A 12,918-nucleotide genomic window follows, 5' to 3' on the forward strand; every position below is an offset into this window, starting at 1 on the left:
CACTGTATGGCAGTCCGCTAGATCGGCAACTTCACTATCCAGCCAAGCTTTTCTTCATGGGTCCAGATTATTTACCAACAGCTCCTTCGAGCTCGTCTATGTCCGTACAATTGTTTTGGGTATGTGCTACCGTAGTTGCGCTTAAATAATGTGGTATGCGTTGTACCGCAGCTTCAGATTTACTATTGTTGTATTTGATTACAAGCTACTCGGCTATATTCTGGAATTCTATTACAACAGGCAAACATGATATGCACTTTTGTTTTTGTTTTTTTCAGTGAGCGTTTCCAGTTTTTAGATAGAAATCAATATGAAAGTTATACACCTAATACACAGCCTTTTACTTTAAATTTTTTGGAAGTGTAGAAATTATAGCCGTAAGGCAATCTCAGAAATCATTAAAAAAGAGACCCCTTCCATTTAAGCTCGGAATGTAAATATTGTAATCTATAACTGTCAGGACGTATTAGCTAGGCGGTCAATCTGTCTTGTTGCACCTTGTGAGGCTGACAGTAGGAGGACTCGATAAGCTCTTGATCATCCATGAAATATCCTTACTATCGGCACAAGACATCATTAGTATGGGTAGAAACCTAATAATCAGCCATCTACCAACACAAGCTGATGGTATCATAAGAATGATACGCTCTGGCAGTGATTGTAGAGTTATTTTTTCAACAGAGTGTGGCTGAAGTGTCGATAAAACGATTTTCCGGATGAAAATAAGGTTGAGGATGTTCACGTGCTGCATTGGATTACCTATCCAGAAAACGTGTCCTACTGCACACTAGTTAAACTGTATGCATATGCTTATTTGACACATACAAGCAGAGGCCAAGACGCATTCAAACAGACGCTAGGGTTTTGTATCGTATTTGGAAAATGCGATAGCGTTTCTGAGATAAGAAATATGCAATAGGAATAATATCAATTCTTGGGCTTTATTCCGAGGAGAAGAAAAAAATGAGAGAGAGAGAAAGAGAGAAAGAGAGAAAGAGAGAAAGAGAGAGAGAGAGAAAGAGAGAAAGAGAGAAAGAGAGAAAGAGAGAAAGAGAGAAAGAGAGAAAGAGAGAAAGAGAGAAAGAGAGAAAGAGAGAAAGAGAGAAAGAGAGGCATGACGTTCCACAACTTGTTTTATAAAAGAATTGCTGTTGTATCTCTTTCCTTTTCACTTTCTACCTGAAATTGGTGGCTTGCATAATACAAGATTAAAGTTTATGGTTCCATCTGAAATGAAGGGATTCACTTTTCAGATTATTCTATTATATGCCTATTTTGCGGAGGGAAAGACGTTCTCAAATTAGCTAGTTGGCCACTATTTACTTTTCTGAGAAAAAATCCCTCAAAATTCGAATCAGCAAGACAATATTCATATCTAGTATGCTGCACACATAAATAATATGTTACTCCAAGAACTTACTGACGAGAGGAATCTGAACCCCCCTATATTTAGAGCTACCACCTGAGGCTCTGTCGTCTTTTGTCCTTGAGTGTCTCGCGATTATAAAATGTGTATCAAATCTACTTTGCCGTTAGTAAGTGTTCATACAAATTAGATCTAAAGATATTTTAGGGAGGAAGGGTCTAATTTATTGTTAGCATCAATACATCCACATTCTGACGATTTTTGGATTTCGCCCTATCGTTGAAATTGCCTCTTATTGTTGTCAGCAGCTTGGAACTCTAAGTAGAGAAAAGTGAAAAAGTGAAAGAAATAGAAGTTCTAAAACAAGTCAAGCTGAAACAAGTCAAGCAAAATTAGTGTCTGTCACATTGTTTTCTCAGAAGTTACTTATATTACTCTATGTATCTAAAGAGTAGTTAGTGACGCAAAAGAAAGTAAATTTGAATAATGCTCGAGCAAGCTTCATTCATTAATGTGTGATGGAATTTTAGAAAGAGAGAGAGAGAGAAAAGACAACAAACAGAATTTGAGGCTGATTTTCGCTGTAGATTTAGAAGAGAGTGACAATTGTTCAATCAGATAAGCCAATACCGCGAAATACGGTATCTCTTGGTTTGGGTCACTTTATGCATACGCAATTTTTGTGTTTTTCTGTTGTTTTTTATTCTTAGCGTCCCACTCCTGGAGGCCTGAAAATGAGTTAAGCAGGGTGACTGCCACATATGTTAAGGTTTCAGACACTTAACACTGGTGCGACGCTCGCCTATCGTCCGAAACCCCTATTCAATCCTTGGAGCTCCATAAATAACACAACATTTTACAATTGTTGAGTGAGTTTCCAGCGTTTTCTACAAAACCTTTGCAAATTCTTGGTTATCACTAGGGCTATAGCACATTTTTGAGGAAATAAAAAAAAAAAACGTGCACTACCAACCTGATACGATTAGGTATCAGAAATGGATTATAGTTTCAGTTCAGGCTAGTTAGATTTGTGATTTGGTATTTATGTATACTTTTGGTGACATAATCCCGTGTCAATTGGTACACGGTTTCAAGTTGATTGATAATTCTGCATTTTAGCATTGCGATAAATTGAATAATAACATACGATAAAATCTGGGTGTAAACAGCCTATTCGAAGATTCTGGTTTCATGTATAGTCAGTCTTCTTGCCAATAGCTCTTTTGTAGAAAAGTCAAGCTTTGCAAGAAATGTTTTCGAATGCTTCATAGCTAGCTGGTTATACATCTAATTTTCACTTTACCTTCATTGGATCTAAACGAGAAAGCAGATATATCTCTTGAAGAAAAATACTGCAGCTGCAGCAAGACGGAATATACAAAAGAGCATCCGAATAGAGTAATGTTATTGGCGACTTCGCGCGATTATGACTTGTGGTAGGGTAAGATCTATCAGATCGGTAGAGTCTAAGAATATCGGATTTAAGATGATTCTGGATTAATACAAGCAATAACTTAATAAAGTTAACAACGTAGTAAAATATAATGATTGAATAATGTGCTGCCTCTCTAAAAGCAGTAGTGAGATAATAAGGTAGAATAAGTAAGTAAAATAGAAAGTAGGAAAATACAGATTAGAAGTAATGGTGTTATGGCTACTCACACTCTAGGGTGTTGTTAGCAAAAAGTGTACAAGTACGACTAGTACAGTAAAAGCAAATCACATGCCACGTTGCGTACAATAAAAGCTGCGAATAAAAATGATTCAACTTCTAAATATTGCACTAGTTTAGAATCTCGTTTAGAATTTCCATGTCTTTTAAGAAGAAATGTAAAATATGGACTTAATTCAATTATCATTTCAATAAGTGCACATATTTAGAAGGCTGCCCCCTCCTTGTATTTGAAAGAGATACATATTTTACATGTTTATTCATTAGCAGTTTCACCACTGATTAGCAATTTAATCTTCCAATTAACATGATGGGCAATGCAAGGTAATTACTAGCTAGTTGCGATTTCTCAAACAGCCACAAAACTATAAGTATTTACCGTAAAAGGGTATATGACTTCAGGAAGGAGGTGTTGATTAACTTTAAAAAAATGTGCCCCATTACATGCTTGCGCTGCTGCCCAAGAATGACCATAATTATTATTGTGGTACGATTTTTTATTAATCGATGATAACTGTAGTAGCCGGAAAAAAAAAAAAAAAAAAGGAAAAAAAAAATGACAGTGTTGTGGTACTTAAAACAGCCTGTCTAAACTGTAATTTCTTTTTTCGGTAAATAGTTACCTGTTTCATTTCCATCATACGATGGTTGTCTGCGATCTCGTAAATTCGTACTCTTCGAGAAGATATGTCAAAAGATCTCACGTTTTAGCATGGCGCACATCCATAATATATTAGTATTTTTGCATGATTTGCGCGATACGCTGATCTTGTCTGCCTTGGGTTCGAAATATATGGGATTTGATTTGGTATGGGTGAAGGGAAACCTTTGATGTTGCTTAGAATACATTCGATGGTTGCCTCATATTGAAAAAAAATCTAAAACCAATAGGAGGCGTTATTGAAAAGGAAAAGGAAATAGCTCTTGGACGATCAACAGAATTGATGAATGAAGATATAAAAGTGTTATTATTATTGAATTGTGTTTCAAAAACTACGAAACCAATAAACCAGATTAGAATTTTATCACAAATTTTTCTAATATCTAAATTCAACAAAGACCTAGCAAACCCTGATGATTTAGCCACAAAATCACTTGAAATATACCATATAAGAATAGTTTATGAAATATTAGCTGTAATCAGTACCCTTCACCTAAAAAAAGTGGGGCTAAGATGAGGTAGAATGTTACGTTATTGACTTAACAATGTTTCCTCTTGCTGTGAAAGACTTTCAATAGTAGTCATTTTGTCAGCTTTTCGTTCCCATTTATTTCTCATTTATTCAAGATTTAGAACAAGCTCCTATATCCTTAGACTGGGAAGACAGACTATTCGCCTGTAATATCTTATGTACAGTAATCTAAGTGTATCTTATCCAAAAATGTGTTAGATAAATGCAGTTTTGAAAGAATTGTTGCTTCTGCTTCGTTTGTTCTCTTTTTATTTCATTTATTATATTGTTTTTAAAAACAGTACTAGTAGCATCTTTCTCAACTCTTAAAAATAGGACACCAAACTCAAAATGGAAACAGAATTGTACCTGAGCTCCATCATTGTACTTTCTGAAAAATCATTTCTTTGAATAGCCCTTATAAATATAAGTTCTTTTTGTTGTATTTTTATCCAAATGTTTCATACAGGATGTATCTTGATACAACCTTCACGAACACAAAGATGATACAATCTCTTTTATTATGCAACAGAATAGACGTTTTTTTTCTTTGTCATCTTGATTATATATTCCTCTTTATCGAGTGATTTAAATGTGTATTTTATTAATGACATCCTTGAACTGTCTTTGACCTCTGTATTCGTTTATTGAGCCATTAAGTTGTTTGCCCCAAAGAATAACAGCTTAGTTATCTTTGAAAATCTAGGAGCTGAAAGCAATAGTAATATTCTTCAATGCTATGACATCCTAGAATTTAACTGACAAAAATGAAAGTAGTGACTGGAATATCTTACAAGAAATAGGAAAATTGCAACGATTTCTTCTAGTATTGATCGAAATACTACTTATATTTGGCAACGGTGACACCAGCCACAACAACCAATACACAAAATATAAAGGAATAATATATATATATAACAGAATTATATCATATCGAAAATCTTTTCCTGCTAGGGAAAACAAGAAACAGTAGTAACAACACCGCATCCAGGTTGAGCCGCAATTTGTTCGTCACCCTGCCTGTCATGTCAAATACCTAGATCTTGCTAATGCAAAGGAATAGACCTTTGCTCCTACACAGTAATGGAAATCTGTACAAACAATAACCTCCATTAATCATAATTTATTTATATGCTAAGAACATACTTATAAAAGTAAATTTCTACGAAGGCACTTCAGCCAATCACATTCCAGCATTACTAATCCCCATAAGTTTTTTCAGTGCGTCGCTCAGAAGCCCTGGCCCCATCGAAAATTTTTTTTTTTTTCATCAACCAAATCAGCCAACATCAACTAAATGAAAGAGAATCCATTGCAAAAACAAGGAAAAAGGCTGCGTGAATAATCCGTTCAAGATGTCTGATAAAATGAAGAATACCCGTATTGCCATTGTCTCTGAAGACAAGTGCAAACCAAAAAGATGTCGTCAAGAATGTAGAAAAGGGTGTCCTGTGGTGAAAACTGGGAAATTATGTATTGAAGTGACACCAGCCTCCAAGATTTCTTTCATTTCTGAAATTCTTTGTATCGGTTGTGGTATTTGTGTGAAAAAGTGTCCATTTGATGCCATCACTATCATTAACGTCCCAACAAACTTGGATAATGAAGTTACCCACAGATATAGTGCTAACTCTTTCAAATTGCATAGATTACCAACCCCAAGACCAGGTCAAGTTTTGGGGTTAGTCGGTACTAACGGTATTGGTAAATCTACCGCTTTGAAGATTTTGGCTGGTAAGCAAAAGCCAAACTTGGGTAGATACGATGATCCACCTGATTGGGAGCAAATTTTGAAGCATTTCAGAGGGTCGGAATTGCAAAATTATTTCACAAAGGTTTTGGAAGATGATATCAAGGCCACTATCAAGCCTCAATACGTCGATAATGTCCCAAGAGCCATCAAAGGTCCATTGAAAAAGGTTGGGGAGTTGATTAACGCTAGATTAGAGAGATCAAAGGAAGACGCCAGATATGTGTTGACTACCATGGAGTTGAAGCATTTATTGAAGAGAGATGTTGCTGCTTTGTCTGGTGGTGAATTGCAAAGATTCACTATTGCAATGACCTGTGTTCAAGATGCCACTGTTTATATGTTTGATGAACCATCCTCTTATTTGGATGTCAAGCAAAGATTGAAGGCGGCTGAAATCATTAGATCTATGTTGTCTCCAGTTACTTATTGTATTGTTGTCGAGCACGATTTGTCCGTTTTGGATTATTTGTCAGATTTTGTTTGTATCTTGTATGGTGTTCCATCAGTTTATGGTGTGGTTACTTTGCCAGCTTCTGTTAGAGAAGGTATCAACATCTTTTTGGATGGTCATTTGCCAGCCGAAAATTTGAGATTCAGAACTGAATCTTTGCAATTCAGATTGGCTGACGCTAATGACACTTTCCAAGTCGATGCTTCTAGAAGATTTGTTTACCCAGAATTCTTTAAGACTCAAGGTGATTTCAAATTGAGAGTCAAGGAAGGTGAATTTACCGACTCTGAAATTATTGTTATGATGGGTGAAAACGGTACAGGTAAGACCACTTTCTGTAAATTGTTGGCTGGTGCCATTCCACCAGACGATGGTAGTCAGGTTCCAAAATTGAACATTTCTATGAAACCTCAAAAGATTGCTCCAAAGTTCACCGGTACTGTCCGTCAATTGTTCTACAAGAAGATCAGAGGCCAATTCTTAAATTCCCAATTCCAAACCGATGTTGTTAAGCCTTTGAGAATTGACGATATCATCGATCAAGAAGTTCAACACTTGTCTGGTGGTGAATTGCAAAGAGTTGCTATTGTGTTGGCTTTGGGTAAAATTGCCGACATTTACCTTATTGATGAACCTTCTGCATACTTGGATTCTGAACAACGTATTATTTGTTCCAAAGTTATCAGAAGATTTATTATCCATGCCAAGAAAACCGCTTTTATTGTTGAGCACGATTTCATCATGGCTACTTATCTTGCCGATAAAGTTATTGTGTTCGAAGGTGTTCCTTCTCAAGATGCTTATGCTAACTGTCCAGAAAGTTTGCTTACTGGTTGTAACAGATTTTTGAAGAATTTGAATGTTACTTTCAGAAGAGATCCAAACTCTTTCAGACCAAGAATTAACAAGTTAGATTCTCAAATGGATAGAGAACAAAAGGCTAATGGTAACTACTTCTTCTTGGAAAACAATGACTTATGAAGATAGTATTTATTTTTGTTTTTTTGTTTCATTGTGTCTAGCATTTAACAGTTTTGTTGTTGTTCATACAATTACTTCAAGCAATGACAAGTGTATTATTAATACTCATTATGACAATCTTTTTGTTTTGTTAGCACTATTAGCATGCTCATTATCACGGTTCAACCGGTTTCATCAATTTGCGGATTCCAGCATGCTGCGATTTAGATTTAAGATTCGAATATTTGCTCTTTTTTTATTTTTTTATTTTTTTTAGTTTTCTTTGCCAGATAGACGAAGTAAAAAAAGAGAGTTGTTTAATCTTAGGCTGGATCAATGTCCTACATTTGGTCAATTATAGTCCTGGGGGTTCCGATTGAAAAATCTTGTTTTCTCCCGGGGTGAATAGTTTGAATGGGAGTTCTTTTGTAACCTACTTCTGTTTTTTTTTTTTTTTTTTTTTCCTGATCATCAATTTTTTCTCTCTGTGAGATTTTTGATTTTCAAGATCAAAAAGAAATTTTACAAATGGGACAGAAATCTTCAGTTTTGCGGACTTCTTTTGTTGATGATGTAACTGCACTGTGTGGTGTGTGTTGTGCTTGGTGATTTGAGTCTCTTTTTTTTGTTTTTTTTATATATATTTTTTTATCCTCTTTAAAATCCAAGGTTTTTCCTTCCCCTGCGCTTATATTTCCCTTTTACTGTCATGGTAATGTTATAGTTCTATTGAAAAGTTTTCGTTTGACTTATATGTTTATTGTAGTCTCGGCCATTTTCTCTTGCTGGGCGCACGCAGTTTAGCCTAGCCGCATTGACCTCGGAGATTTCTGTGGTAGCCTACGACAGGAACTATTGTGGTGTTGGTGTGGGGGAGATGTCAATCTCCTGCAATATATAAACCTCGAAGGATTCCTGAGAGTGTCCAAGTAATTAACCACAACAAACCTTTTTAGATTGCTGATTCATCATCACTAGTTTTTCCTTTTTTCTTTTCTTTTCTTTTTCTTTCCTTTACTTGTATCATCTTCATATCTCATTTATCATGCCTTTGACTAAGAATACCAAGGTTGTGAAGCTCAACGATGGAAATGAAATTCCAGTCATTGGGTTGGGTACTTTCAGATCCGGTCCAAATGAAGTATACCAAGCGGTTTTGGATGGTATCAAGGCTGGTGTCAGACACATCGATACCGCTTATGCTTATGGTAATGAAGAGGAAATCGGCACTGCATTGACCCAAGCTTTCAAGGAGGGATTGGTTAAAAGAGAAGAGCTTTTCATCACCACCAAGATGTGGGGGGTTGACTACGCTGATCCAGAATCTGCTATTAAACTCTCATTGAAAAAATTACAATTGGACTACGTTGATTTGTACATGATCCACTGGCCCGTTGCCTTAACCAAGAAGTTTGACGCTGCAGGAAATGTTGTCAATGTTTCTTATTTACCAAATGGTAAAAGAGACTTGGACCACTCGAATAACTTTGTCAAGACATGGACTTATTTCCAAGATTTGGTTGCAAAGGGGTTGACCAAGTCCATTGGGGTGTCTAATTTCACGATTGCCAAGTTGACCGAATTGTTGGCAGCGCCAACCACCAAGATTGTTCCTTGTGTCAACCAAATCGAAGCCCATTTGTACCTTCTTCAACCGGAATTATTGGCTTTCTGCAAATCAAAGGGGATCCATGTTGAAGCCCACACCCCATTGGGCGGTGCTGATGCCGCTGAGTTGTTGAAGAACCCAGTTATCGTCGAATTGGCTAAAAAATACCAGGCATCTTCTGCACAAATCTTGATCTCTTGGGCGTTGTGGAGAGGTACCATCGTGTTGCCAAAATCCGTGAAGGCAGAAAGAATCCACGATAACTTGTTCACCGTGGAATTATCGAATGAAGATGGTGAGAAAATTAATGCCATTGGTAAGAATGCTCAAAAGAGATTTGTTAACCCAGATTGGTCTCCATTCATCGTGTTTGACGATGATGAAAAACACGGTGTGGTTGGTGCCAGCGGCTGGAAGAACCCAAACCCAACCACTGTTTCCAATTAAGAAATGTGGTTTTGATGATGTAATGATTCTGACAAACGGAATTGCAACCTACAAGAAAAATATATACTCACTGCTTTAGTATCTCCAATATATGACTTTATTTATTTTCATGATTTTATAAATGCCCAGAACTGTAGATCACCAAGTAAACCATAAATAACAGTATGATTCTAGCTTCATATCAAACCAATCTTGACTGACTGAAAAATTTGCTAGCTAATAACAAAGCACAATTCAATAATATATTAATTAGAACTTGAAAAAAAGAAAAACAACAACAACAGCAACTCGGAGGTTTGAAATAAAAAACATAAAAATTAGAAATTTGGAACATAAAATGTCACTATTTTTTCTGTTTACAGAAACAATAGATCCCTAATAAATAATAATCAAAAAAATCTAGTAGTAGTAGATATTTAGAACAGAAAATTTAAAATATAGGTATTTGATTTTGACCACTGTGGTTGGCAATAGGCTGAGGAATAGATTCTCTTAGGGTACTATTGGAGATCAGATCATAATTATGCTGGTCATTGGAGGTCGATGGTAATAATCTTTGATCTTCTCCAGACTCCGGATCTTGTTCATCATCCGCCACATTCTGGCTTTTGCTGCTTTTAACAATAGCTAACAAACAACATGGTAATAAAAGGAATATGAAGATAATACCCGACACGAACCCAACCCCGTAAGCGGCAAGTGGTAAATGAAATTTCAACTTTTTTCCAGGACTCAACCAATCTGGTAAAATTGCCTTGTCAATCACAAAAATGCATGATTGGTTACTTAATGTGGAACAACCAGTTTTCAAGATTCTAACTTCTAAGTCAGCACCCTCAACAATTTGCAAGTAATTGGATCTATCATTGAACGGTCTGCAAGCCAAGTGAACACTGTCCAACAATGTTGGGATCTTAGAACCGCAGTCGAATAAGTTATCATGATCAATATCATTTTCACCATGGGAGACGTGATTTGGAACAATGTGCAACTTCAAAAAAGTTTCAAGGATTGATAACGGCGTAAACTTCGTGAAGTTAGCGGCAGTTAAGGCCATTGTACTGGGAAGAATAACAGAGTAATTTGGGCTGTTCAAAACGTGTGATAAATTGGTGAAATCCATTAGCTCAAGGAACAAATTATTGTCTGGGGAAGCAGTTTTGATTAGATCAGTCAAAGTTATCTGAACATGTGGAGGAATAACAACACCATTAATTGGTTGCACAACCCCTTTGTCAAATATGATATCACGGTTTCTTTCAACATTGATTTCCCTACCATTCACTAACAACTTGTTGAAATTTTCATGGTCATCGCTTTTCACAGGTTTAATTTCAACCAACTCATTATTAAGATTAGTAGTGATAATATCTTCATCAAAATCGCTATAAACCAATCCATTAACAATCCCATTTTGCAAAATAGATAATAATGCAGTGCTATTCTTCTTCAAGTAATCAAGAGTTAAATCTAATCTTGACCAGCTGCTGAAACAAGGTAAGAAAACAGTATAACCTTTTTTATTGTTTGCCAAATCCAATAGATTGAAAGCATTTAAATACTTCATGGAAGTAGTACAGCGACTTAACGAACCAACAGCACTCTCTAAACTCAGAGGCAAGAAAAACTCCTTATCAATGTGATAAATATCAGTGTTAGCAATAGAGATTTTTTCTGATGGATTTAACACTTTCACTTCATTGTTCAAAGATAATGACCCTGTGTTTGCGTTGTGATTGATTTTGATTTTTTGACAATTATTACCGATTCTCTTGTTTCTACACACTTTGCTGTCGTAAAGTCCAGAGCTTGAAACATCAATCTTTCCGTCAATAAAATGATAAAGCAATTGATCCTTATGAGTTGAACTTTGAGCTTTAATAGATTTTTTGTCAAGGACGATCAAGTCTCGTTTTCCAAAAGAACTACCCTCATTATCATCATCCTCTTCTTCGAAGAGGAACAAGGTTTGCGAAATACTGTTATCATCAATTAAATAGGACAAGCTTCTGAAATCAAGCTCATCGACAAAATCATCACTATTCAAACCGTATAAATATTTTCTTGGAGTAAACTCAACAGGCGATGGATCGAATTCTCCAACAATGTGAATGATCCCATCATCAGATAGAACATTTGAATATTTGGCTTTCTTACCATCAATAATAACTATATTACCATCATGAAGGTTTTGGAACTCAACATCATCTTCATTAAAATCTTTATAAACACCAGCAACTTGCCCGCCAACATATCCATGAAAGATATTCCTATTAACAAGGAGGCTTCTATCGGCAGAGCCGTGAGTGGACAGCAAATAGTTCAATTCTATATCATTGATTTCAATATTCTCATCTAATGGTAATAACAATGTGGTTCCTGAAATCAGTTTGTCTGCACTACAGTAATCCACAGCCATTAGTTTACTAAAAATATCGAAACTCCCATTATAGTTACTGGATAAAGTATCAACAAACTCGCAAGTAGACGCACTTACTGGTAAAATTTGATTGATACCATGAACCACAGAATCTTGCGAGTAGGCAATTAAATTAGGCTCTACCACTTCTACCCCATCAATGGTGAACATATTCTCATTATCATCATAATCATTTTGCAAAACTTCCACGGTTATTGGGGTGAAAACATTATTGACTGGTTCCTTAGTGGTCTCAAAGATTTGAAGTCCCTCGATATCAGAAGACAAGAAGGAATTGTTAATAATATATTGATGGATGTTATCCTGAATTACCAGCAAGTCATCTTCAAAATTGGAGTAAGCAAAAGCAGAATTAACAGGAGCAATAAGTGTGAAGTTTTTGCGAATATTCAAGGTCGGTATTAGCCCACTTCGTTGTAGAACTCTCAAAAACACGCTAAATTCCACATTCTTTGACAATATGTCTATAACAGTTAGACTGTCGCCATCGTTGACTGCTAACAGCAGCAGCAGTGCGGGCGCAGCCACAGAAGCAACACTAGCATGGACACTAGCGGCAACAATGAGGGAGTTGAGTAGAAAAACTAAGCAACTGGGTGACATTGAATGTTACTTGGTTATTCTGCACAATTTTTTTTTTGTGTTACTCGAAAGTAGAAGATGGAAAATAAACATTTTATTAGAAAGGAACGTTTGTTTCCCTTTCGTTGGGTACTCACCCTCATCGCCCACACGTGATGTGACCATGAATCGGTCAGTTCGCCGAGCTAACACAATAGGAATCCACTAATAAGGCAAGGCAATCCCCAAAAACATTAGAGTATGTGATTGTTACCAAACAAAGCGAAGAATCGTTATTGTTAAAGATTATTTGTTCAGATTCGTCATTTGGGTGTGCGGAAACGTCAAAATTGCAGTGCCTGGAGCACAAAATGCACATTTTTTTTTTTTGCTCTGATTTTTTTTTTTTGCCTTAAACAACTGCAATTGATCAAGTATTTATTACTTGAATAGTTGTAGTTACTTAATTCTAGAAACACATAGCAAT

The 12,918-nt window shown here is 36.1% G+C and overlaps 3 protein-coding genes across 3 annotated transcripts; 2 read left to right on the forward strand and 1 right to left on the reverse strand. All coding sequences in view use genetic code 12, as the record gives it.

Annotated features, from left to right (window-relative positions):
* Nucleotides 1-5,565: 5,565 nt before the first annotated feature.
* Nucleotides 5,566-7,395, forward strand: RLI1 (Fe-S cluster-binding ribosome biosynthesis protein; the record flags this gene model as incomplete). The annotated part of the gene is made up of 1 exon (XM_064993889.1): nucleotides 5,566-7,395. One exon carries the CDS (start codon nucleotides 5,566-5,568, stop codon nucleotides 7,393-7,395), a length of 1,830 nt encoding a protein of 609 aa, XP_064849961.1.
* Nucleotides 7,396-8,419: 1,024 nt separating this feature from the next.
* DASC09_002870 (aldo/keto reductase) lies at nucleotides 8,420-9,430 on the forward strand (the record flags this gene model as incomplete). Its single annotated transcript, XM_064993890.1, has 1 exon — nucleotides 8,420-9,430. The coding sequence occupies one exon, from the start codon at nucleotides 8,420-8,422 to the stop codon at nucleotides 9,428-9,430; it is 1,011 nt and encodes a 336-aa protein (XP_064849962.1).
* A 430-nt stretch (nucleotides 9,431-9,860) lies between these two features.
* On the reverse strand, nucleotides 9,861-12,473 carry DASC09_002880 (uncharacterized protein; the record flags this gene model as incomplete). Its single annotated transcript, XM_064993891.1, has 1 exon — nucleotides 9,861-12,473. The coding sequence occupies one exon, from the start codon at nucleotides 12,471-12,473 to the stop codon at nucleotides 9,861-9,863; it is 2,613 nt and encodes an 870-aa protein (XP_064849963.1).
* Between the last annotated feature and the right edge of the window lie 445 nt (nucleotides 12,474-12,918).

Source organism: Saccharomycopsis crataegensis (assembly GCF_037102585.1).
Source record: "Saccharomycopsis crataegensis DNA, jcf7180000000072, whole genome shotgun sequence".
NCBI lineage: Eukaryota > Fungi > Ascomycota > Saccharomycetes > Ascoideales > Saccharomycopsidaceae > Saccharomycopsis > Saccharomycopsis crataegensis.